The sequence below is a fragment of the Anolis carolinensis genome, unplaced genomic scaffold, assembly GCF_035594765.1.
Source record: "Anolis carolinensis isolate JA03-04 unplaced genomic scaffold, rAnoCar3.1.pri scaffold_15, whole genome shotgun sequence".
NCBI lineage: Eukaryota > Metazoa > Chordata > Lepidosauria > Squamata > Dactyloidae > Anolis > Anolis carolinensis.
The window spans coordinates 13,875,608-13,898,808 of record NW_026943826.1 but is presented as its reverse complement, the minus strand read 5'-3'; the positions used below and the strand labels follow the sequence as shown (position 1 = coordinate 13,898,808).

General features: G+C 46.7%; 1 protein-coding gene and 1 long non-coding RNA gene across 5 annotated transcripts in view; one reads left to right on the top strand and one right to left on the bottom strand.

Moving 5' to 3' along the window:
* The window catches only part of ajap1 (adherens junctions associated protein 1), a 182,922-nt gene that overhangs the window by 106,370 nt on the left and 53,351 nt on the right, over positions 1 to 23,201 (top strand). Inside the window, exon 1 of one of the 4 annotated variants that reach the window (XM_062965723.1) lies at positions 20,252 to 20,750. The exons of the other annotated variants lie outside the window; for them this stretch is intronic. Within the exon in view, the coding sequence (XP_062821793.1) occupies positions 20,722 to 20,750 (29 nt within the window). The 5' untranslated portion in view covers positions 20,252 to 20,721. Of the gene's footprint in view, positions 1 to 20,251; positions 20,751 to 23,201 lie in introns of those variants that run through there. 4 annotated transcript variants of the gene reach the window in all.
* LOC134294483 (uncharacterized) lies at positions 8,219 to 19,940 on the bottom strand. Its single transcript, XR_010001366.1, has 2 exons — positions 16,389 to 19,940; positions 8,219 to 8,473 (listed from the first exon to the last, which is right to left on the bottom strand). It is a non-coding gene; the product is annotated as an uncharacterized LOC134294483 (long non-coding RNA).

Below are 23,201 nucleotides of genomic sequence, written 5' to 3'. Positions count from 1 at the left end.
CGAGTTCTTCTGGCGTCCCCGGCGCGAATGAGGTGGGCAGACGCTTTCCATATGTACGTAAAGCCTACCAGATGGCCCCGAAAAGGCAACGATGTCTCTTAAGACGGAGAGAAGCCTCTCGGTAGGAAGTCGATAGAAGATTTGTATTCAGGAACAGCCCGGGCATCATTATCCCCAGTTTCCCCCTTGATTAGATATATCAAAGGCACGTCTCGGAGAGCCCGGCTCCTTACATCGCGGGGCCGACGATAAGTGAAAAAACGGCCCAACCGGCCCTTTTCAATTTCCTTGTTAACACCGATTCCTACTTAATGCTCCGCCGGCATATCCGTGGAGTTCATTTGTAAAACACACGTCTGTCTCGCTTTCTGGGGATGGTCTCCCTCGCTGTCACTCAGGCAGGTGCTTCAGTTTGCAGACGGGCGCCGGGGGCCTTTGCGGCTGCGGAGGGACCACTGCTTCCTCCCTCAACACTTCTTCGCATCTCCGCCGCTTTGCTTATCGCCCTCAAGCGTTATCTGGACACTGATTTTCTTCCCCTGTCAGCCCGTCCTGGCTTCGCCCGTTTTCAAGCGTCACGCGGAACCAAGTCCTCCCGTAAATATGTAAAGTGTGATCGCTCGTTTGAAGGAGAGGGAAGGAGGACTAATTCATTGTGATCCTGTCTCTTCAGGTTGCGTCTGGGGGATGGGATTCTCAAGTACTCATCCGATGTGCGGATTTGGAGCATTCAAAGTTCAGATGAGTGGCTCAGAGGTTTTTACGTGTTGATTTCTGTGGACGACCGAAAGCTGGACTGGGAAGAAGCTGATGGGAGAAGTGTCAACGCCTTTGAGATATAGCGCTGGAGGAGCGTGTTGTAGGAATACATGAGTCTTAGAGCAAATCAAGCTTGTCCTAGAATAGTGGTGCTCAACCTGGGGTCCCAGACGTTTTTGGCCTACAATTCCCAGAAATCCCAGCCACTTTACCAGCTGTCAGGATTTCTGGGAGTTGAAGGACCAAAACATCTGGGGACCCCAGGTTGAGGACCACTGTTCTACAGTACAGATGTTCCCAAAACCTGTAGTATATTCCCATGAGCCAACAGCCATGACTGTTATGGATAGTAGGTTTATTGATCCTGTAGACCAGATGACACTATCTGGTATTAAATTGAGATGGCTTTCTGCCTCTAGATTGAGATGGCTTTCTGGTTGTGGTCTGAAAGTATACATGGTTCTAGATAATAATAATAATAATAATAATAATAATAATAATAATAATAACAACAACAACAACAACAACAACAACAACAACAACAACAACAACAACTTTATTTATACCCCGTCACCATCTCCTAGATTAGGCTTATTGTTCTAGAGCAGTGGTTCTCAACCTGGGATCCCCAGATGTTTTTGGCGTACAATTCCTAGAAATCCCAACCAGCTCACCAGCTGTTAGGAACTGTGGGAGCTGAAGTCCAAAACATCTGGAGGCCCAAAAGTTGGGAACCACTGGCATAGAGGGCTCAGCATCATGCAGTGGTCCTTCCATGTTCAGACTAAAAGCTGGAGTGGACTACTCCATGTACATCATGGGGTGCACCTACACTGTTGAATTAATGCAGTTTGGCACCACTTGAACTGCCATGGCTCAAAGCTATGGAATCATATGAAGTGTCATTCGGGGCAGGCCTCAGTACAGTTTGGCAGAGGAGTGGGTCACCCCCAGGCCCGTCCCCATCCTACCCTGGCATTTATCCCTGCGCGCTGCCACATGGAAGGATAAATGGATTTAATCAACTCTCGATGCCCACCCGCCCCCTTGTTCATAATCATAATGCCAAAGCAATATTAAGCCTGTTAATTCTCACCCTCGTTTTCCTTCTTGCTTCCCCTCCCCTCCTTTTCTTTCTCTTTTCACTTCTCCTCGATGTTGCCGTTTTTGGACACTTGTGCTGTGATTTTCAGTTTAATTAGCTTCCCCGGTTTTGGGTGGCAACAGGTTTGCGTTTATCTCCTCCCCCCCCTCTTTCTCAACGTCCCTAATTGTTTATCCTTCTTCTTTCGGTCGGATCTCATTAATTTTATAGCCCGCCCGCCTGCCTCTTGCCCCCCTCGGTGCCGGAGGAATTAATTTCCTCTGGATCTCGCAAGACTTAATCTCCCAACACACCTTCCTTCCCCCATTTCACGGCTTCAGACTCCAGTTCGAACATCGGCGTCCTCGTCTCTCCCCACGGGATGAAATAACTGTTGCAAAATAAGCCTTTTTGGAAGCTCCACGAGATTGGAAACCCTCCATTCAGTCCCTTCTCGCCCATGACCAATAGACTTCTCTCCAAACGTCCCGTTCCATAGTACCTCCAAGAAGCTACGCAACCCAACCAGAGTTTTGAAGAAGCACCTTCTTTGGACGCAAACTCCAAAAGTCCTCCATAAACCCATTCATTTCTGCACCGAAATTGGTTTGAATCCAGCGTTGAGAGACATACAATGGCCACCTGGAAGGACAATGACAAGTCACGATGCAACCAGGAAAGGACGACCAAGATGATCAAAGGTCTGCTAGACCAAAACTTATGAAGAACAGCTTCATGAGTTTGAGGATGTTCAGCTTGGAGAAAAGAAGGCCAAGAAACAACATCTGTAAATATCTGAAGGGGTTTTCATGGAGAAGATAGAGCAGTGGTTCCCAACTTTTGGGCCTCCAGGTGTTTTGGACTTCAGCTCCCACGGTTCCTAACAGCTGGTGAGCTGGCTGGGATTTCTGGGAGTTGAAGTCCAAAACACCTGGAGGCCCAACAGCTGGGAACCACTGAGAAAGAGCCAAGTGGTTTTCCGCAGCTCAAGAGACTGGACTCAAAGGACAAGAAAAGAGGTTCTGGCTAGATCTTTTCTTGTTGAGTCAAGTAGGTCTGGACTTATGGTGAGCCCATGAAGAACCATATTTCCACCTTGGAAGGTCCACCTCCTCTGGAGAAACCCGCAAAGGGAGCCCACCATAGTGGATCTAGCATGGTATTGTGGTATTGCGGCATGGTTCCATCCAAGAACTGGGCTGACCTTGAATAACAACTGAAAAAGAACTTCTACTAAGGAACATGTTAACCATGATCTCCTTCAGACTTAATTTGCAGCAACATCATAATTCTGCCATCAGTTAAGTAATAGATGGCTCCTTAAAGAAAACAATTAACTCTACTTCCAAGGCCATGGAGACAGAGAGGATTGTAGTTCTAGCTAAAAATTACGGACAGTTGGGAGACTCGGCGGTGACTACCTTTGGAGCAGGAGGCGCAACGTTCTGCGCGTGTTTTCGCCTGCTCTTGAGTGTTCCCGCTGGTCTTCTCCAGAACAAGATGTTACTGTCGGAAGTAATCTCTGCGTCCGACTCTTTGTCCCCGCAAGTCGACAGGGTGATTAAAAAATGCATTATGGGGCTGTACGGTCCCATAAATCCACAAAGCGAGGCTCACCGAGGAGAGAGAAAGAAAGAAGCGTGGTGGCACCCAACGATTGAGCCGTTACCGAACATCCCATTTTCCAAACCAGTCGACCGGAACGTTCTGGAAGCCTGCGAGGAGGAAGGAGAAGAAAGGACAGTCTGGAGGAAAGGAGCATATTATGTTGTACCACTTGTGACACTTCGCGAGGGGTAAAAGGTTGGATCCCAACTGGAGTTGACCCTTTGGATCGGTGGTGGATTCCTCACATTGGTAAATCCTATTGAGATGGTATGGTCGGAGCATTGGATGACAACTCTGGAGCCCTGGGTTCGAGTTCTTGCTCAGCTGTGGAAACCCATTGGCTTTTTTAACATGTCAGAAGCAACTTGAGAACATATGTCAAGTCATGGTTGTGTGTTTTCTGGGCTGTATGGCCATGTTCCAGAAGTATTCTCTCCTGACGTTTCGCCCACATCTATGGCAGGCATCCTCAGAGGTTGTGAGGTATATATACTGCAGGTCGCTTCTGGTGTGAGAGAATTGGCCGTCTACAAAGATGTTGCCCAGGGGACATTACCAATGTATTACCATCCTGCTGGGAGCCTCCTCTCATATCCCCACAAGCTAGAGCTGACAGGCGGGAGCTTACTCGACTTGAGAACATACTACGAGTCACTTCTGGTGTGAGAGAATTGGCCGTCTGCAAAGATGTTGCCCAAGGGACATTGCCCGGAATGTGTTACCATCCTGCTGTGAGGCTTCTCTCAGGTCTCCACAAGCTAGAGCTGACAGGCGGGAGCTCACCCCATCTCGCGGATTTGAACCGGCAACTTTCAGGTCAGCAACCCAACCTTCACAAGTGTTTATCCCATTGCGTCACTGTGGCTCCTACACCCATTGGCTGAGCTTGGGCAAGTCAACGGTTGAGATGCCTCCTGCTTGGAGACCACTTGATGCATCCCTCAAGCATCAGGAAAATCATATCAACTTTGGGGTTGATCAAATTGCAACCAGGTTCATTGCAAATCCCAACCTTTAGACTCTTGGCAACTGGAAGGATTTGGGGTGGGAAGGCTGGGGTCCACCGTCGCTGGTCCTTCATCTCCGCTCTTGCTCCCTCCGCTCCGTCTCCTGTACATTTCTGTGCCTTGGCGGAGAGTGTTTGTGTGCGTCTCCGGAACAACGCGTCCCTGCCCTTCCTTCCCTGGGGGAGCTTTTCATTTGGGTAATGACATTCCTTAAGACGTGCCACTGAAAGAGAGGAGGGGAGGGAAAGAAATGAACATCGGATCCGAGCTCCTCTTGAACGTAGTTGAAAAATGCCAGAATGCACAAGCCAATTGTCTACCTTTTAATGGAAACGAATGCTTTCCTTCAAGAAGGATGCCGAATGGGAAGCGCTACCTGAAAGCGGTTCCGCGGCTTATTATCCTCCGATAATTGGGGTTACGAGCGCCTCTCTCCCGTCCTCTCGCGCTCAGCACCTGCCTCTGAAGTTGGAAAAGCCTCTGGCAGCAATTTCCTAGGCTTCGAAAACCAAACACACTTTGGGAAAGGCAGAAACAGCCCCAAAAAGTTGAGTTCTCCAGGAAGAAAGGCCCCTTCACCGTCCACTTGTGACACGAGTCCTTGATGGTAGTACTTCCTCATTCCTTTCTGCACGCTGCTGGCAGTTTTTAATGGTTTTGTAAATTAGTTAAATTAGCCTCCCCGCATAAAGCGGTACCTAGAATTTTCTACTCAACAAATACAACTGTTTTTTGAGCTGCTTAGGTGGGCAGCGAGCTAGGCTATGAACAGTTGGGAGCTCAATCCGACCAGGGATGCGATCCCATGACGTCTCAGTCAGTAGTGATTTATTGCAGCTGACTGCTAACCAGCTGTGCCACAGCCCGGATCAAGAGAAGGCAAAGGACCTTGTCAAACTACAACTCCCAGGATTCTATTTATTTATTTATTTATTATTCACTTATATGCCGCCACTCCCCTAGGGCTCAGGGCGGCTTACAAGAACAGGCTAAAATCTAACAATTTAAAAACATCTTAAAAACGATCACAAACTGCATGAACTGTAGCCTTTTTTAAACTGAAATTGCTGTTTAAAAGTTTGCAATTACTTTCTGCAACTAGTTGCTTTCTGTGACTAGTTACTTTCTGTAACCAATTACTTTCTCTAACCAATTACATTCTGAAAGTAACTTTCCAAACTTTGGCACTGGTCTAGCCAACATCTCTGGCAGGTTTGAAACTCAAGCGGACTTAACTGGTAAAAGTTTGGAGCTCATTCTGAATTCTGGCCATCCCAAAGTTTTCGAAGAGGCAATGCTTTTTAATGGGAAAAAAAGGAAAATTGCAAAATGAAAAGATGTTTGGAGGAGATGGAGCGGAGGCCAAACAAGCAGGAGATAAAAGTTAGCAAACAGGGGCGAGCGGAGGCCAGTTCATGATCTAATTTGGATCCGATTGCCGTTATCTCGGCCCCGGGAGCTCTGGCGCTCATCTCGCTGGGCGTATTTTTTGTCTCGCCGCCCGTTGCCTTATCTGAACGACACAAAGGGCAGCAAGGGCCGGCACGGGAGAAGAGCTCTGCGCGAGGCTTGCTTGCACACATCAGATAGCGGGGAGGCTTTACACTTCAGCGCTCCTGCCCTCGTTGCAGAAATTGGCAATATCAACGTGGCGGATTGTCTTGGGCAGGGATGGAACAATTTTCAAATACTACTATGGGGGCAACGGAGGAGGCCCTACTCTCAGTCCCACCCCCATCTGCCCTCTTTGTGCTTGTCCACTTGGATGAACTTTGGGTTCGTTATTTTTGTGTGCTGGTCGTTGCCTATAGAGCCCTAAATGGCTCAGGTCCATGCTAGTTGTCAAATTGCATCTCCCTGCATCTCCCTGTATAGACCAGTGGAGGTCTATATGATCAGCGGAGGAGGCCCTGCTCTCAGTCCCACCCCCGTCTGCCCTCTTTGTGCTTGTCCACTGGGAGGAACTTTGGATTCATCATTTTTGTGTGCTGGTTGTTGCTTATAAAGCCCTAAACGGCTCAGGTCCATGCTAGTTGTCAAATTGCATCTCCCTGCATCTCCCTGTATAGACCAGCGGAGGAGGCCCTACTCTCAGTCCCACCTGCCAGTCACAATGAGAGATTGTGGGAATGAGAGATTCCGTGGACTGAATAAGAATACAATGGGATGAAGGCAAAGAATGGAGATGTTTCTTCTTTTGGCCAAAGCGGATATCAGCAGAGTCTCAATGTATAACTCAATGCAAATATGCGGAAATCTTTATAGCACTCTGACAGTCGTTTGAAACACAGGACTGGTTGCTGATTGGCTAGGATCCGCTCCCTGATAGGTGAAGGAGCACCGTCCTGCCGCCACTGTTGATTGGTTGCAGGCGGGAAATTTAATAAATTGTCGTTGTCCAGCTTGAAGTTTTGTGCCGGTTGCTCGTTCTGCCTCTCATGGAGTGTGTGAAGCAAAGAATGTGGTTTGAGGCAATGGACGCTAACTGGGGAGGAAAATGGTCTGTGCTGGTGAAACAATGGGTGGCAATGGGTGTTAGCCACCCGAATGGGTTTGGGCAACTTCCGTCACCTTTGCTTTGTCTCCATTGTTAGGTGTGTAAAGGCACCGTTAGGGGATTATTCCCACTGCCTGAAGGGGGGAGAGGATTTTCCTATGCTCCCCGCTGTTGACTGCTTGTGAAACTTGCATGTCCAGGTTGAAAGTCATCTACTCAAACTGGGTGAAAGATCGCCTTGGACTTTGGTGTTGGGGTCCTGTGAGTATCAGTAACAGAACTACAGCTCCCAGGATGCTATTGCATTGAGCTGTGTCAGTGAAATCGCAGCCAGAGTTGGTAAATTGTAGTGCTTCTTCGTTTTCTATGCTTTAAAAGACTTTAGCAAACAAACGTCTTTGTTCTTCTGGGCTTGCCATAAATATCCAGTTTTGACTTTAATGGGAGGACGAGGCCTTCCGGTATCCACAGAAGGATGATTCATGCCAAGCTGAGAAGCCGAGAGTTTCCTTTTCGGATCCTCATTCAAGTCCTATTTGAGTCTGAAGAATGTTGCACGAGCTGAGTACTTTCCCTCATAGCAAACTATAGGTGGAAACTGTTGAATTAATGCAGTTTGAGGCCACTTGAACTCAATGCTATGAGGGTTATAGTTTGGTGAGACAGAGAAAAGTCCTTAAGAAACTACAACTCCCAGCATTCTAACACATTGAGCCATGACAGTTAAAGTGGAATCAATTAAGTCTACAGTGTAGATGAACCCTAGGCCTCCTCTTTGATTCTATTATTATAACAATGATGATGATAGTAGTAACAACAACAACAACAACAAAAATAATTGTTGTATGATGTGGCTTCCATCAGTTTTAGGTAAACTTTCCAGAAACCTTATATAGTATTGGAAGGTTAATAAGTATTGGATAACTGTAATATATATTCACTACAACTCTGGAGAGCTGGGTTCGAATTTCTGCTCAGCAGTGGAAACGCATTGGGAGTCCTTGTGAGAGTCACACTGTCTCAGCTTCACGGCATGTTTACCTTGAATTTTCCGTAAGTCGGAAGCAACTTTGAAGGCACACAACAACAAAACATGCACATCGAAAGCAAGAAAGTTACTTCTTCTCAGAAAAAAAGACCAAAGATGTCATATACACACCAATATATATATATTTGTACCGACCAGAAAGCACGCCGAGCAGCATTCGGCAGCCGGAGAGATTGACGGATGTGGAAAAGAGTAAAAACCACTCCAAGCAAATGTAAAGAAATCCACAACACGAACCGTGCGGTGCGCCTGCCTTTATTTATGGGACAATCGCCATGATTTAGCAGCAATCATCAGGAATATATTTATCCCGCCCGAAATCCCCGGCCGTATTTCAAAAGCCGCTCACCCCCGGTGCCGAAGTTCCTCTGTCGCTTGTCCTTGTCACTCGGCTTTCTCCATTTTTCTTTCGCTCATTGTGGAGAACGTCAAGCCATCGGGGTTGTATCAGGAGGAGGCATTGCATTGCCCTGTACAAAATGCAATGCAAATAGAATTAAAAACCTATTTGTACATTATTGCCGTTATTTATTTTTATTTACAGTATTTATATTCCGCCCTTCTTTCTCACCCCGAAGGGGACTCAGGGTGGATCACAATGCACATAGACATGGCTGACATTCAGTGCCATATGACATGTGACACAGGGGCAATTTAACATTTTCCAGCTTCTGGCTTCATGAGGGTATGCTCGATTCCAGCCACAGGGGGAGCTGTCATTTCATCATCTACTTGTGAAACCGAGTCCTTGATGGAGTACTTCCTCATTCCTTTCCGCACGCTGCTGGATGTTTTGATGGTGTCGTAAATTAGTTAAATTAGCCTCCCCTCATAAAGCGGTACCTAAATTTCCTACTTGACAGATGGACCCCCTTCTTCATCTCCCTGTGGTTCCAAGGTAGTCATCCTCCTGAATTTGCACGCCTCCTCCCTGCAAGGAAAGCCAACGGCTCTGAGCTTTCTAAGATCTTCAGATCTGGTATATAAACCCTGCAATTAGTGTCGGCTCAGGGCAGCCGTCCCTCCCTCTCTCTCGGCCGAGGGAGATTGCGCACAGCCCAAGGCCTGGGTATCAACCGCGGGGATCTCCGAGCGAGAAGAAAAATGCTTTTTCTCCCACAGTTTAACCTACTCTGACATGCGTTATAGATCTGCCCTGTTATCTGATCAAAGCGCTGGAATTGAAGTCCATCATGTGGAGAAGAGTCGGATTTGGGGAGAGGGCTTCGCGTTGGAAACGAGGACATTTCTTCTATTCTGGGCAGGAAAAGGAACCGAGAAGGGAAGGCGGGCGGGTCGCTGCTCAGCTCTCGGCAGTTGCAGGAAAAAGATCCTCTTTGGTGTTATTTCTCCTCCTCCTTCTCTTCCTCTTCCTTTGTTACCTTTCCTTCTCCTCATCTTCCTCCTCCTATTTATATATAGTACTAGCTTGGGGACCCAGCGGTGCCCAGGTCTTTTGAGAAACCTGTGTGGCAAGTTTGGTCCAGATCCAAAGTCGGCTTGGTTCAGTGCTGTCTGTATAAGGGTGAACTACAACTCCCAGAGACAAAGGACAATGACCCCGAAACCCTGTCTGTATGCTCAGTTGGGCATGATGAGGCAGTGTGCCAAGTTTGGCCCAGATCCCAAGTCGGCTGGGTTCAGTGCTGTCTGTTTAAGAGTGAACTACAACTCTGAGAGGAAGAAGTGAGTGAAGCTACTTGGTCCATCCTCCCCCAATCTACTCCCTGACGGAAAGGGTTTCATGGGGGTTGTGTGGGCCAAATTTATTCCAGTTCCGTCACTGCTGGGCATCGCAGTGGCCTGTGAGAGTGGTAGCGATTGAAAGTACTACAAATCCCATCACCAAGGGGCCATCATCCCGCCAACGGCACCAGGCCGTAAAGTGCATCATGGGGGTTAAGCGTGCCAAGTTTGGTCCATGTCAGTGATTCCTGGCGGTCACAGTGGCCTGTGAAAGTGGCGGCCAATCAGAAAGCTGCCACATACAAACATACAAACATTCACTTTTATTATATAGATTTCCCCTGGATAGGACTTAAAGCAGTTTTCTTGTCAGCTGTACCTTCCAGGACATTTTCAAGCTCAGCTCCATGCAAGACAGGTGGAAACCATAGCCTCCATTGCTTGATCCCAACTTGAGTTGACTCATTAGGTCAATGGAGGTCAATGGGGAGACAACCGATTGAGACTGATACAACAGAAAGCCAACAATATGGTTTGAGCATTGGTCTCTGAAGACCAGGACTTCAGGCAGGTCACACTCTCTCCGCTCCAGAAAACATCAGAATCAGGTTGTTTTAGGGTCATTGCGAGTCAGAAATGCTTTGAAGGCACGCAACACTGAAACAATGGGTCTACTTTTGATGAAAGGAACCGTTCAAATTGAATCCGTGTATTAAACGGAGGCACAATGCCGGGGATTTCAGGATAATGAAATTTCTGATGGCACGCCGCGGAGGGGAGGAGAAAGACACGAGCCATATTCTTGCCGCCAACGGCTCGTGATCAGCCATCGGTGAGACAGTAAAGTAATAAACATCCCCGAAAACGCAGGAAGTGGTGTTATTAACCCTGACGTCTTAGTTGCGCATAAATCAACGTCTCGCCAAGCTGTCATCCTCCTCCTTCCCTTGATAGCCTGAAGGGAGAGGAATATATAGACAATAGATGTCTTCCTTTCTGAGAGAGGAAGAGGGAGGAACCACTGGACTATGACCCCCATAGCATTCCCACCGTTTTATTTAGTAGCCTCTGAGAAATATGGGCTCTCTAAGCATTTCAAGCTCCTCCTATGAATCCACGTTCTACCTCTCCATTGTCCTTCTTGAATTATGCTGTCCAGAACTGGATGCAGGATTGTTATGACTTCCCTCTTGATGCAGCTTTGGCCTTTCTCGCTTCTGCATCATCCTGTTGACTCATGTTCAGTTTGTGGCCTACTAAGACTCCTAGATCCCTTTCACATGTAGACAGGTGTCTCCTATTCTAAATCAACACATTTCTGGATTTATTGGATTGACTTCTCTTAAGTGAATCTCTCCCTTTGGACTATTGCCATCCATAGGCATCAGACACATGACCTCAAAATAGAACCAACATTTTGGAAAGTGTCTTCAAAGTTTGGAAGAAAACTCAGAAGATGTTTCCTATGCACCAACTTTCATTTCTCTCCCTTCTGCCAACTTCTGTGTCTGGAGGACCAACTTCCGTGTCTGGAGGACCAACTTCCATGTCTGGAGGACCAACTTCCATGTCTGGAGGACCAACTTCTGTGTTTGGAGGACCAATTTCCACGTCTGGAGGACCAACTTCCATGTCTGGAGGACAAACATCTGTGTCTGGAAGACCAATTTCTGAGTCTGGAGGACCAACTTCAATGTCTGGAGGACCAACTTCCATGTCTGGAGGACCAACTTCAGTGTCTGGAGGACCAACTTCAATGTCTGGAGGACCAACTTCCATGTCTGGAGGACCAACTTCAGTGTCTGGAGGACCAACTTCCATGTTTGGAGAACCAACTTCCATGTTTGGAGGACCAACTTCCGCGTCTGGAGAACCAACTTCCATGTTTGGAGGACCAACTTCCGCGTCTGGAGAACCAACTTCCATGTTTGGAGGACCAACTTCCCTGTTTGGAGGACCACCTCAATGTGTCTCATTGATCCCGCCTTCTGGGGTCATCTTGGAGATGTTTGAGGCCTCTCCAGAAACCCATCTTTGCATCTGCGGAACAACTTGCCATTGTGATGCTGCTGCTTCTGACGGCACCTGGCTTTTTATGAAACCATGCGCATGGAGGAAAAAGTCTGCATGGAGTTCAATTACTCAGTCAGCGGTAATGCGGGAACATGCCTTCCCAAGGAAATTGGAAAGCCTGAATGGTAGGATCCCTTTCTCGTCGCCGAGAGATGAAATAAAACAGTGATTAGAACAGAATGCTCTACATAGGCGAAGGTGCAGTAATACATCTGCCGCGCATTGATAAATAGCTCCATCAAATAATAGGAGCCCCAGGCGGAGAGGGAGGGAAAAGGTACTAAAAATGGCTTGCATAAGTAAGGAGGTGCATAAGCCAGCTTCTCAGCAAAGAAAGAGACTCCTGGAGTCTGGATTTGCAAAAACCGAGAATTAAATCGAGGGACTTCAAAGGAGGGAACCAGGAGGAGGAGGCGGAAAATGAGGTGGGAGGCCGAATCCAGGAGTTAAGGGCCATTTGTGGATGCAGGAATAGTGAAGTTGCTCAAAGGAGTGGAGAACTGAATGCATATTGCTGTGCAGAGGCCTGGGAGACCTCAAGAAGAAGTCATCTCGGGGACTTTTGATGCCCCGGCAGGTCCAGAAACCCAAGTAACTTTGCCATCTTGCATCTGCTGAAAGACCTACTGCTTATGCATGAAGCATGTGCCCACCAATGTTCAACTATTGTGCAGAATTTGGTCCAACGGCCTAACATTTTCCATAAGGAGATTGACACCATGTGTAAGACACCAATAAAGACACCAATAAAGACCCTGCCAGCATCTGACCTTTCTGGAGAAATATCTCCCAGATGTTTCCAACCAGAATCATAGATTCTGGTTGGAAACATCTGGGAGATATTTCTCCAGAAAGGTCAGATGCTGGGAGTTGGACTCTGCCGATAGACGGGTTGAGGCGTGTTTTTGCTGTGAAAGGACTCTGCTGTATTTTGCTTGCTTCTGAGACACTCGTTATGGTTTGAGAAGGTCATGAGTTGGAAACCATAAATCATTTCACAAACCCACCCCGCAACAGTTTGGTGGGACCTGGCCTCAAGGAGTTATGGGGCATTTGTGGATCCGTGAATTGTGACGTGGCTCCAAGGAATGGTGAACTGAATGCGTCTTCATGTGGACTCAGATTCAGTGCAGGATATTGAAGATCTACAACAGCCAAAAAAATCCAACTACTTCCATAAGGAGACTTACATGCGTGAAAGACACCAATGGAGATCTCTCTCCAGGAAGGATGGATCTCATAGACGCAAGGGATCCATCTGATGCATCTGCTTTCTCGTCCTTCTTGCGTTCCCGTCGCCTTGGATTCTGCCCATTTGGACGGATGCGCTTGAAAATCCAATAAGAACACCAGGAAAACTCAATACGTCTCATTGATCATGCAAGCACACTCCCAGTCACGATCGAACAATATTGGCCGGACTCCGTTCTCCTGAATAACATGTCCGGCTCCTTGAATCCCAGCTTCCAAACTGAGAAATCTTTTCCGATCGTCACGATGGTGACCCCGAAATTTGGGTCCTGCGAGATATTTGGGACTTGGCTGGGAGGACCAAACTTCGGGAATCCATGTCCTAAGATATTATAGAGATACGTATTCTCTTCCTTTGCACCTTGCTGATGTTCCAATGGCCTTTGAAAGGTGGCGGCCCTTTAGGGAAACGTAGAGCGGGTGAGACGGACGGGCCGTTCCTCCTGACAGGGCCGCTCTAAAAATAATAATCCCGTGTCCTCTGGCTTTGTGGGGACATTTGGACAGGGCTGGGTTTTGTAAAAGCCAAGCTGGACGTAGGTTATGAGCCTTTGGGTCCCTTGGTTGGCATCTCCAAGAGGCCCTGATAAAGGGTGAGCAGGGCTGGGGGGCAAAGGTGGCTCCGACCAAGGCAGGAATCTGCTAATGGGAAGCGGCAGGATGCCCCGGAGTTGGTCTCCCGTTTCCTCGGGCAGAAGAAGCCCCACAATGTCCTTCTGTTCAGACTGCGGAGCCCTGACAGGCTGGGCCTGCTTTGCAACGTCTTGCAAAGAAGACAAAGCTGCTTCTTCTTCATAGAATCACAGAAGCCTAGAGTTGGAAGAGACCTGCTGGGCCATCCAGTCCAACCCCATTTGGCCAAGAAGCAGGAAGATTGCATTCAAAGCACTCCCAACAGATGGACATCCAGCCTCTGCTTCAAAGCCTCCAGAGGTCTGGGCTTTAAATCACCAGCCGTAATAAGATCTACCAACCGAAAGGTTGGCGGTTCGAAGCCCGGTCAGGGTGAGCACTCGACCGTCAAGCCCAGCTCACTGTTTACCTAAACAGTTCGAAAACAGCTTAGAGCTGTAAGTAGAGAAATTAGGTACAGTAGAGTTTCACTCATCCAACACTCGCTTATCCAACGTTCTGGATTATCCAACGCATTTTTGTAGTCAATGTTTTCAATACATCGTGATATTTTGGTGCTAAATTCATAAATACAGTAATTACTACATAGCATTACTGCATATTGAACTACTTTTTCTGTCAAATTTGTTGTGTAACATGATGTTTTGGTGCTTAATTTGTAAAATCATAACCTAAGTTGATATTTAATAGCCTTATCCTTAATCTCTCCTTATTATCCAACATATTCGCTTATCCAACGTTTTGCTGGCCCGTTTATGTTGGATAAGTGAGACTCTACTGTACCACAAATTAGGGAGGGAGGTATTTTACGACACCATAAAGAACAAGACCGGAAATGCGGTGACTGAGAGGAAGGAGGAAGTCCTGATGGCTCTTCGTCGTAGAGAATGGAGCAACAGCACCAGCCTGTCGCTGAATCTGAACTCAACCTCCAAGGCATTGAAACTGGATTTTGAGACAACATGCCTCCTTTCTGTCTGTTCTGTTCTGTCCTGCAAACTTGATAAGAAGCACGTCCTCTAAACCTCTAAACTTGGCCCAGTCCAACCCACATCTGGCCAGATGGAGAGGTCCAAATTCCAGGGATAGCCAAGCCCCTCTCCTATTTGGGTCCCTAAATGCATTTGATTGTCCCATCCCACCTTCTCTATAAGCCTTTTGTTGCCCGGGATGAATGGCGGTGCTTTGCAAGCCCTCCCTGGTGCCCTTGCCGGAAGCATCTGCTCCATGGCTGGTGGGTGGAAAGGATGCTATTCCCCGGAGACGGTTGCCAAGGAGAATAGTGGGGTTCCTCCACCATCGAGAGTGGCTTAACCCTTCCTCGCCTCGCTCTAATCCACTCTTCCATCCTCTTGACTAGAAGGACATGGGCCCATGTGAGACAAGCAGCGGAACACAGCCTTCCTTATCCACAGTCCCAAATCCAGAACAGCAACTTCCGTCCACCGTGTACAGAAACCACGAGTATTCCCACATCCCGAGAGTCCGAAATCCCAAATGCTTCCAGTCTTAGGCATTCAGGGAAAGGGAGGCTTGGCCTGTATTTGTCTCACCAATGTTTAATAAATACCGAAATAGAAATGTTTGGAAACAAACTGAGCGAGATGTGCTAATTCGATCAATAAAGAAGGTTGGATGCAATGTTTTCTATTATTCGCTTCCCAACCGGGGGGAGAAATGGATTTTCCGGCAGGCAGAAAACTTTGATGAGAAGGAGGAGGAGAAAGAAGAGAAAGCAGAGGAAGAAGAAGTGGAAAGAGAATGAACAAGTAGAAGATCTTGATTCATGACTTGGATGGCGGTTTAGAAGGCACGATCACCAGGTTTGCAGACGGGACCAAATGGGGAGGAAGAGCCAAGGCTCCAGAAGGCAAGAGCAGAATTCAAAACGATCTTCACAGATTCTTTGCACCTTGATGATGTTCCAGTGGCCTTTAGTGCAATTTCACACAGGTCTCTAATGGACATGGAGACGGCGTGTAATATGACCCTCATGTGGTGATCTGCATGAACGATGCCTACAGGATCCCTTTGCGCCATTCCCACCACAGGTTGAACTCTTACTTCTGCAACTTTCCAACGGAGAGAGGAGGGCCAAATAAGTACAACCCAATCAAATAGGGCAACTTGTGGGTGCAAAGCCACACATAGGCCTATGATGGGGAGGAAGGAAGAGGAGGAGGAGGAGGAGGAAGAAGAAGGAGGAGGAGGAGAAGGAGAGGAGGTGGTGGAAGAAGAAGAATGATATGGAGATGGAGATGTGGAGGAAGTCATGGAAGAAGAAGAATGAGATGGAGATGGAGAGGAGGTCATGGAAGAAGAAGAATGATATGGAGATGGAGAGGAGGTCATGGAAGAAGAAGAATGAGATGGAGATGGAGATGGAGAGGAGGTCATGGAAGAAGAAGAATGATATGGAGATGGAGAGGAGGTCATGGAAGAAGAAGAATGATATGGAGATGGAGAGGAGGTCATGGAAGAAGAAGAATGAGATGGCGATGGAGAGGAGGTCATGGAAGAAGAAGAATGATATGGAGATGGAGAGGAGGTCATGGAAGAAGAAGAAGGAGATGGAGATGGAGATGGAGAGGAGGTCATGGAAGAAGAAGAAGAATGATATGGAGATGGAGATGAAGATGTAGAGGAGGTGGCCAATGGCATTTTGTCCTGCATCAAGAGCAGCCTACTTCCTTGATCCAGGGAAGTCCTGCTCCCGCTCTCTTCTTGGTCTTACCACCTTACCTGGAATCACACTGTGTCCCATTCTGGGCACCACAACTGAAGGGAGATGTTGACTCCAAGCTGGAATGTGTCCAGAGGAAGGCGATTCAAATGAGATGCAAGGCGAGGCTTTCAAGTTCAGCGGCTCAATGCCGGCAACTAGTTGGCATGAAGACGGGCACCCGCTGGGCGAGGGAGCCTTGGGTGATTAAGGCAAACAGCTGGAGATCATGATCCATCTGGAGATCAGGAGGAGGTGGAGAGATGCCTGCCAGTCTCAACAGAAGGAAGGAAGGAAGGAAGGAAGGAAGGAAGGAAGGAAGGAAGGAAGGAAGGAAGGAAGGAAGGAAGCAAGCAAGCAAGCAAGCAAGCAAGCAAGCAAGCAAGCAAGCAAGCAAGCCTTGGAGAGGAGCGGAAGCCAGGGAGGGAGGAGGACATGGCTGGATGGTTGCCAGTTGACACCTTTCGTATTTCCAAGGCTAGGAGTGTAGATCACAGGCCTCAAACTCCCTCCATGTCCCTCTTCCAGATGCTGGACTACAACTCCCATCTTTCTCATCATTAAACCTCTCAACTAGAACTGATGGGAGTTGGGATGCAGTCACATCTGGAAGGCTGCGGTTTATTCTGTTGAGTCTTGCATTGAGATCCAAAAGCCGAAAAAAGGAGAGAGAAGAGACCGAAATTGGGATTAAGCCTGATGATGGGGTTTCCATAGCAACGGGGGGGGGGGGGATGTTCTCACCCGGGTCCCTGGAGAAGCGAAGGGAAAGGAGGGAGCGAAACAGGAGCCGTCGGAGGAGAGCAGACAGGGTCACGCTTTGCAATAGCATGCAAGGCAAGGCCTGTCCCCTCTTGACCCATGTGACGTCCTGGGGAGGATGGACCATGGATGATGGGGCTTGCAGCACCTTCACCCACATCCAAAACCCATCAGCCATGCGTACGGACCAAACTTGGATCTCCATCTTCACCAGGGCCATCCCACTCCTTGTCATCGAGAGTCACATCCGCCTTACGGCTGCCTTCGTTGAATCCATGGAGAGAAAACCAATCAATACAGAAGGTCAACTGTATATATAGAAGACCCTTGTCTTGGGAAGGTGACCCACATGACATCTTGGGGAGGATGGACCATGGATGGGGCTTGCAACACCTTCACCCACATCCAAAGCCCATCAGCCATGCGTACGGACCAAATTTGGATCTCCATCTTCAGCTGAGGTGCGTCTACACCAGGACTGTCCCACTCCTTGTCATCGAGAGTCACATCCGCCTTACGGTTGCCTTCATTGAATCCATGGAGAGAAAACCAATCAATACAGAAGGTCAACTATAGATATAGAGAAGACCCTTGTCTTGGGAAAGTGACCCACATGACATCTTGGGGAGGATGGACCATGGATGATGGGGCTTGTAGCACCTTCACCCACATCCAAAGCCCATCAGCCATGCGTACGGACCAAATTTGGATCTCCATCTTCAGCTGAGGTGCGTCTACACCAGGACTGTCCCACTCCTTGTCATCGAGAGTCACATCCGCCTTACGGTTGCCTTCATTGAATCCATGGAGAGAAAACCAATCAATACAGAAGGTCAACTATAGATATAGAGAAGACCCTTGTCTTGGGAAAGTGACCCACATGACATCTTGGGGAGGATGGACCATGGATGATGGGGCTTGTAGCACCTTCACCCACATCCAAAGCCCATCAGCCATGCGTACGGACCAAATTTGGATCTCCATCTTCAGCTGAGATGTATCTACACCAGGACTGTCCCACTCCTTGTCATCGAGAGTCACATCCGCCTTACGGTTGCCTTCGCTGAATCCATGGAGAGAAAACCAATCAATACAGAAGGTCAACCATATATATAGAGAAGACCCTCGTCTTGGGAAAGAGTCTTTTTCTGAATCTGCACTAGTTCAAACCGGGAGGTCTAGTTTGCCAGAGACTCTAGGAGGCTCGAATTGAGCCTTGGCAGCCATTCCAGCTCTTCCGTGTGTTTTCAAGCAGTTCAAAGTCTTTCTTCTGCCAAGCGACACTTGCCCAGCGATGGGAGTAAAAAAAAAGAAGAAGAGACGTAGCGCACGGTTGCACAGACAATGCTCAGCCAGGGAGCCTGCCCACTGGTAGGCAAGTGACTCATAAATCCCACGTTACAAAACCCAATATTTAAGGTATTTAGCAGGATTCGCCCATGAGACGAGAGATAACAAAGGCAAAACAGGGCTGGCTTGGGATCCGTTCCAGAAAGCAGAGCACTGGAATCGGTGCTGGTTGCAGCACTGGGACCCAATGGGGACGGGCTGCTGGGAGTTGTAGTTTTAGAGGCGTTGCCGACATTCACTCCACTTGGCCACCTTGGCTCCAATCTCATCTTCTTTGAAAACCAATCCCCGTTATTATCTTTTTTCAAATCACATTCATGGGCTGCTGCCCCTCCCAACCGAGCCCTTGTCACATCTCGCATTTGGGTCCGGCCCTTTTCTCCACAAACGAGGCTGCGATCGATACTGTTTTTAATCCAAGTTCCTCCAAAGGCCTAAGCATGGGAAGCGCATCGCCCTTTGCGCACAGTGACCTCCCTGACATTGACTTTGAAAGCAATCCCAGGACCCTTTCGCATACAAGAATTATTATTATTATTCATTCTCAAGCCGTGGTTTAGTCTTCAGCCGGCTCGGGAGGATGGGAGTTGTAGTCCAACAAGTACGAAGGTCTGGCTGGGGAAGGTAGGCCGAGGTGGGATTTGGCCCAGTTCTATGAATCTATCTATCTATCTATCTGATTATCTATCTTGCTATCTTTATATTTACCTATGTATCTATTTCTTAAGGGCTGGACTGGATGATCCTTGGGGTATCTCCCAACTGTAGGAATGTATTTATCTTCCTATCTTCCCATCTTGCTATCTGTCTTCCTACCTATCTACCTATCTATCTTCCTGTCTGTCTTTATCTACCTACTTATCTATTTATGTTTGTCTGTATCTTGCTACCTATCTCTTAAGGGTTGGACTGGATGGCCATTGGAGTCCCTTTCAGCTGTAGGAATCTATCTCCCTACCTTTGCTATCTATCTTCCTTACCTACCTATTTGTCTATCTTCCTATTTATCAGTCTGTCTATCTAGCTATCTTTCTACCTACCTACCTATCTTCCTATCTATCTATCTATCTATCTATCTATCTATCTATCTATCTATCTATCTATCTATCTTGCTATCTATCTCCTAAGGGTTGGACTGAATGGCCATTGGTGTCCCTTCCAGCTGTAGGAATCTATCTATCTTCCTACCTACTTACCTACCTATCTTCCTGTCTGTCTGTCAATCAATCAATCTATCTTCCTACCTACTTACCTACTTATCTTCCTCTGTCTGGCTGTCAATCTGTCTATCTTCTTATCTACTTACTTACCTCTGTGTCTGTCAATCTGTCTTCCTACCTACTTACCTACCTATCTTCCTCTGTCTGTCTGTCAATCAATCTTCCTACCTACTTACCTACCTATCTTCCTATTTATCTATCTTCCTACCTACCTACCTACCTATCTTTCTATCTATCTGTCTATCTATCTGTCTATCTTCCTTCCTACCTACCTCTCTTCCTGCCTCTCTTCCTACTTCCTTTCCTCCCCCTCCATCCCGGCCTTTGGAGCCCCTCCCTCCTTGCAACCCCCCCTTCCTTCCCCTCCCCTCCCCTCCCCTTTCCTCCCTCCCTTCCTGCCTGTTGTCCCTCCAAAGCCCAGCGCAGTCTACCCTTTCCATTTAGAAGGGGGGAAAGAGAGAGAGAGAGAGGTCGCTGTAAGCAAAGAAAAGAGAGCGAGAGAGAGAAGAAGAGAGGGGGGGGCTGCTCTTCTGCTGTCTCTCCTCCTCCTCCCCCCTCCTCCCCCCTCCCCTTCGGAAGAGGGAGGGGGGCCTCGTGACGTCAGCAGCGGGAGCGAGGTCTGCTCGGAGCGAAGAAGGGAAGAAGCAGAAGCAGGAGAAGAAGGAGGAGGAGGAGGAGGAGGAGGAGACGGGGCTGCGCAGCATCCTCCTCTGGACCGAAGGAGGAGAAGGAGAAGGAGAAGGAGCGGGATCATCGCGGGAGAGAGAGAGGAGGGACCTAATAGAAACTTAAGGGAAGGGGGGGGGAGTAGGGTCCCCACTGGCCATGGCTCCGAGGGGGGGCCCAGGAGAGCCCCCCGAGAAGGGCTGGGAGTGAGTGAGAGAGTGAGTGAGAGAGAGAGAGATTGGGGGGCCCCCCTGGTCTTCTCCTCTGGGGTGTCCTTCTGTCCCCATGGAGGGAGGGGTCTCCCCGCTCTGAGCCCCCCCCTCCTCCTCCTCCACCTTCTCTCCCTCCCGTAACGATGTGGATGCATCCGTGTTGGGGGAACAGGTAAGGAGAGCCCACCGTCGCCTTCCAGCAAGGGCTTCTTTTCAGACTCTCTCTCTCTTGGGGGGTCTTGTTTTGGGGGTCCCTTGAGCTTGAGGCTGAGTGCCTTCCCAGAGGGGGTTGGGGAAAGAAGAAAAAAGAAGAAGAAGAAGAAGAAGAAGCTGGAGAGAAAGGAACATTCAGCAGTAATTATAATACAATATTATAATGATCACATAATAATAATAATAATAATAATAATAATAATAATAATAATATAACAACATAATATAATAATATGACACTAACAGTAATATAAGAATAATAATATGATACTAATATGGTAATATCAGAATAATAATAATATAATAATATAACATCATAGAATCATAGAATAGTAGAGTTGGAAGAGACCTCATGGGCCACCCAGTCCAACCCCATTCTGCCAAGAAGCAGGAAATTGCTTAATAATATAACAATATGATAATATAATAATACAATAATATGACACTAACAGTAATATAAGAATAATAATATACTAATATGATAATATAATAATATAACAATATAATGCTAAGAATAATAATATAATATAATTATATTCATAGGTAAAGGTAATTCATAGGTAAAGGTAACTACTAATAATAATAAACTAACAATAGAATAACAGTAACATAATAATATTCGAACACTATAATAATATAATATGACGCTAACAGTAATGTAAGGATAATAATATACTAATATGATAATACAATAATAATATAACAATATAATGCTAAGAATAATAATATAATATAATTATATTCATAGGTAAAGGTAATTCATAGGTAAAGGTAACTACTAATAATAATATACTAACAATAGAATAACAGTAACATAATATTCGAACACTATAATATAATAATATAACATAATATAACAATATATTAATATTATATGACGCTAACAGTAATGTAAGAATAATAATATACTAATATGATAATACAATAATAATATAACAATATAATAATATAACAATATAATGCTAAGAATAATAATATAATTATATTCATACTAATAATAATATAATATACTACTAATAATAATATAATAACAGTAGAATAACAATATAATAATATAAGGCTAACAATAATATATAATATAAAATAATATAATATTCATAATAATAATATTATAATAATATACTACTAAAATATAATAATATATAAAGCTAATACTAAGATAATATAATACTCATAATATAATATCATATATAATAATTATAATATATTAATAATAATACAATATAATAATAGGGTTGCTGTGAGTTTTCCAGGCTGTCTGGCCATGTTCTAGAAGCATTCTCTCCTGACGTTTCACCCACATCTCTGGCAGGAATCCTCAGAGGTTGTGAGGTCTGTTGAAAACTAGGCAAGTGGGGTTTCTATATTTGTGGGATGACGTCCAGGGGATGTGGATGTCTGTCGATGTAGGTCTTATCATGTTGGACCTTCAAATGGGGTGTCCCAAAAGCATTGGGTTTCTCTATACGGGCCAATTGGGGCTCGTGCCTTTTTAGTTGCAAGCTTCCTCCCATTGAAACGCTCCCCAGTCTTATCTATTGGGGTCAAAAAGATTGCGCAGTCCAAGCTTTATTATTTTTTTTATATGGGGGATGTGGACGTCTGTCGAGGTAGGTCCCATCACGTTGGACCTTCAAATGGGGTGTCCTAAAAGTATTGGGTTCCTCTATACGGGCCAATTGGGGCTCGTGCTTTTTAGTTGCAAGCTTCCTCCCATTGAAATGCTCCCCAGTCTTATCTATTGGGGTCAAAAAGATTGCGCAGTCCAAGCTTTATTATTTTTTTTATATGGGGAATGTGGACGTCTGTCGAGGTAGGTCCCATCACGTTGGACCTTCAAATGGGGTGTCCCAAAAGCATTGGGTTCCTCTATACGGGCCAATTGGGGCTCGTGCTTTTTAGTTGCAAGCTTCCTCCCATTGAAATGCTCCCCAGTCTTATCTATTGGGGTCAAAAAGATTGCGCAGTCCAAGCTTTATTATTTTTTTTATATGGGGAATGTGGACGTCTGTCGAGGTAGGTCCCATCATGCTGGACCTTCAAATGGGGTGTCCTAAAAGTATTGGGTTCCTCTATATGGGCCAATTGGGGCTCGTGCTTTTTAGTTGCAAGCTTCCTCCCATTGAAATGCTCCCCAGTCTTATCTATTGGGGCCAAAAGGATTGCACAGTCCAAGCTTTATTGTTCTTTATCTGGAGGATGTGGATGCCTGTTGTGTAGGTCCCATCATGTTGACATGCTTTGGATGGACAAAGGGCTTACTCTTGTGTCGCAGGTCATTTATACTTTCCCTTAGGGAACAATACAGGCACACGGGACTCCATTGTGGCTCGCCGGACCCGTCTACGAACTGATTTATAATGGCATGTTGGTGTGTGTGCATATGTGTGTGTGTGTGCCTTCATCCTCT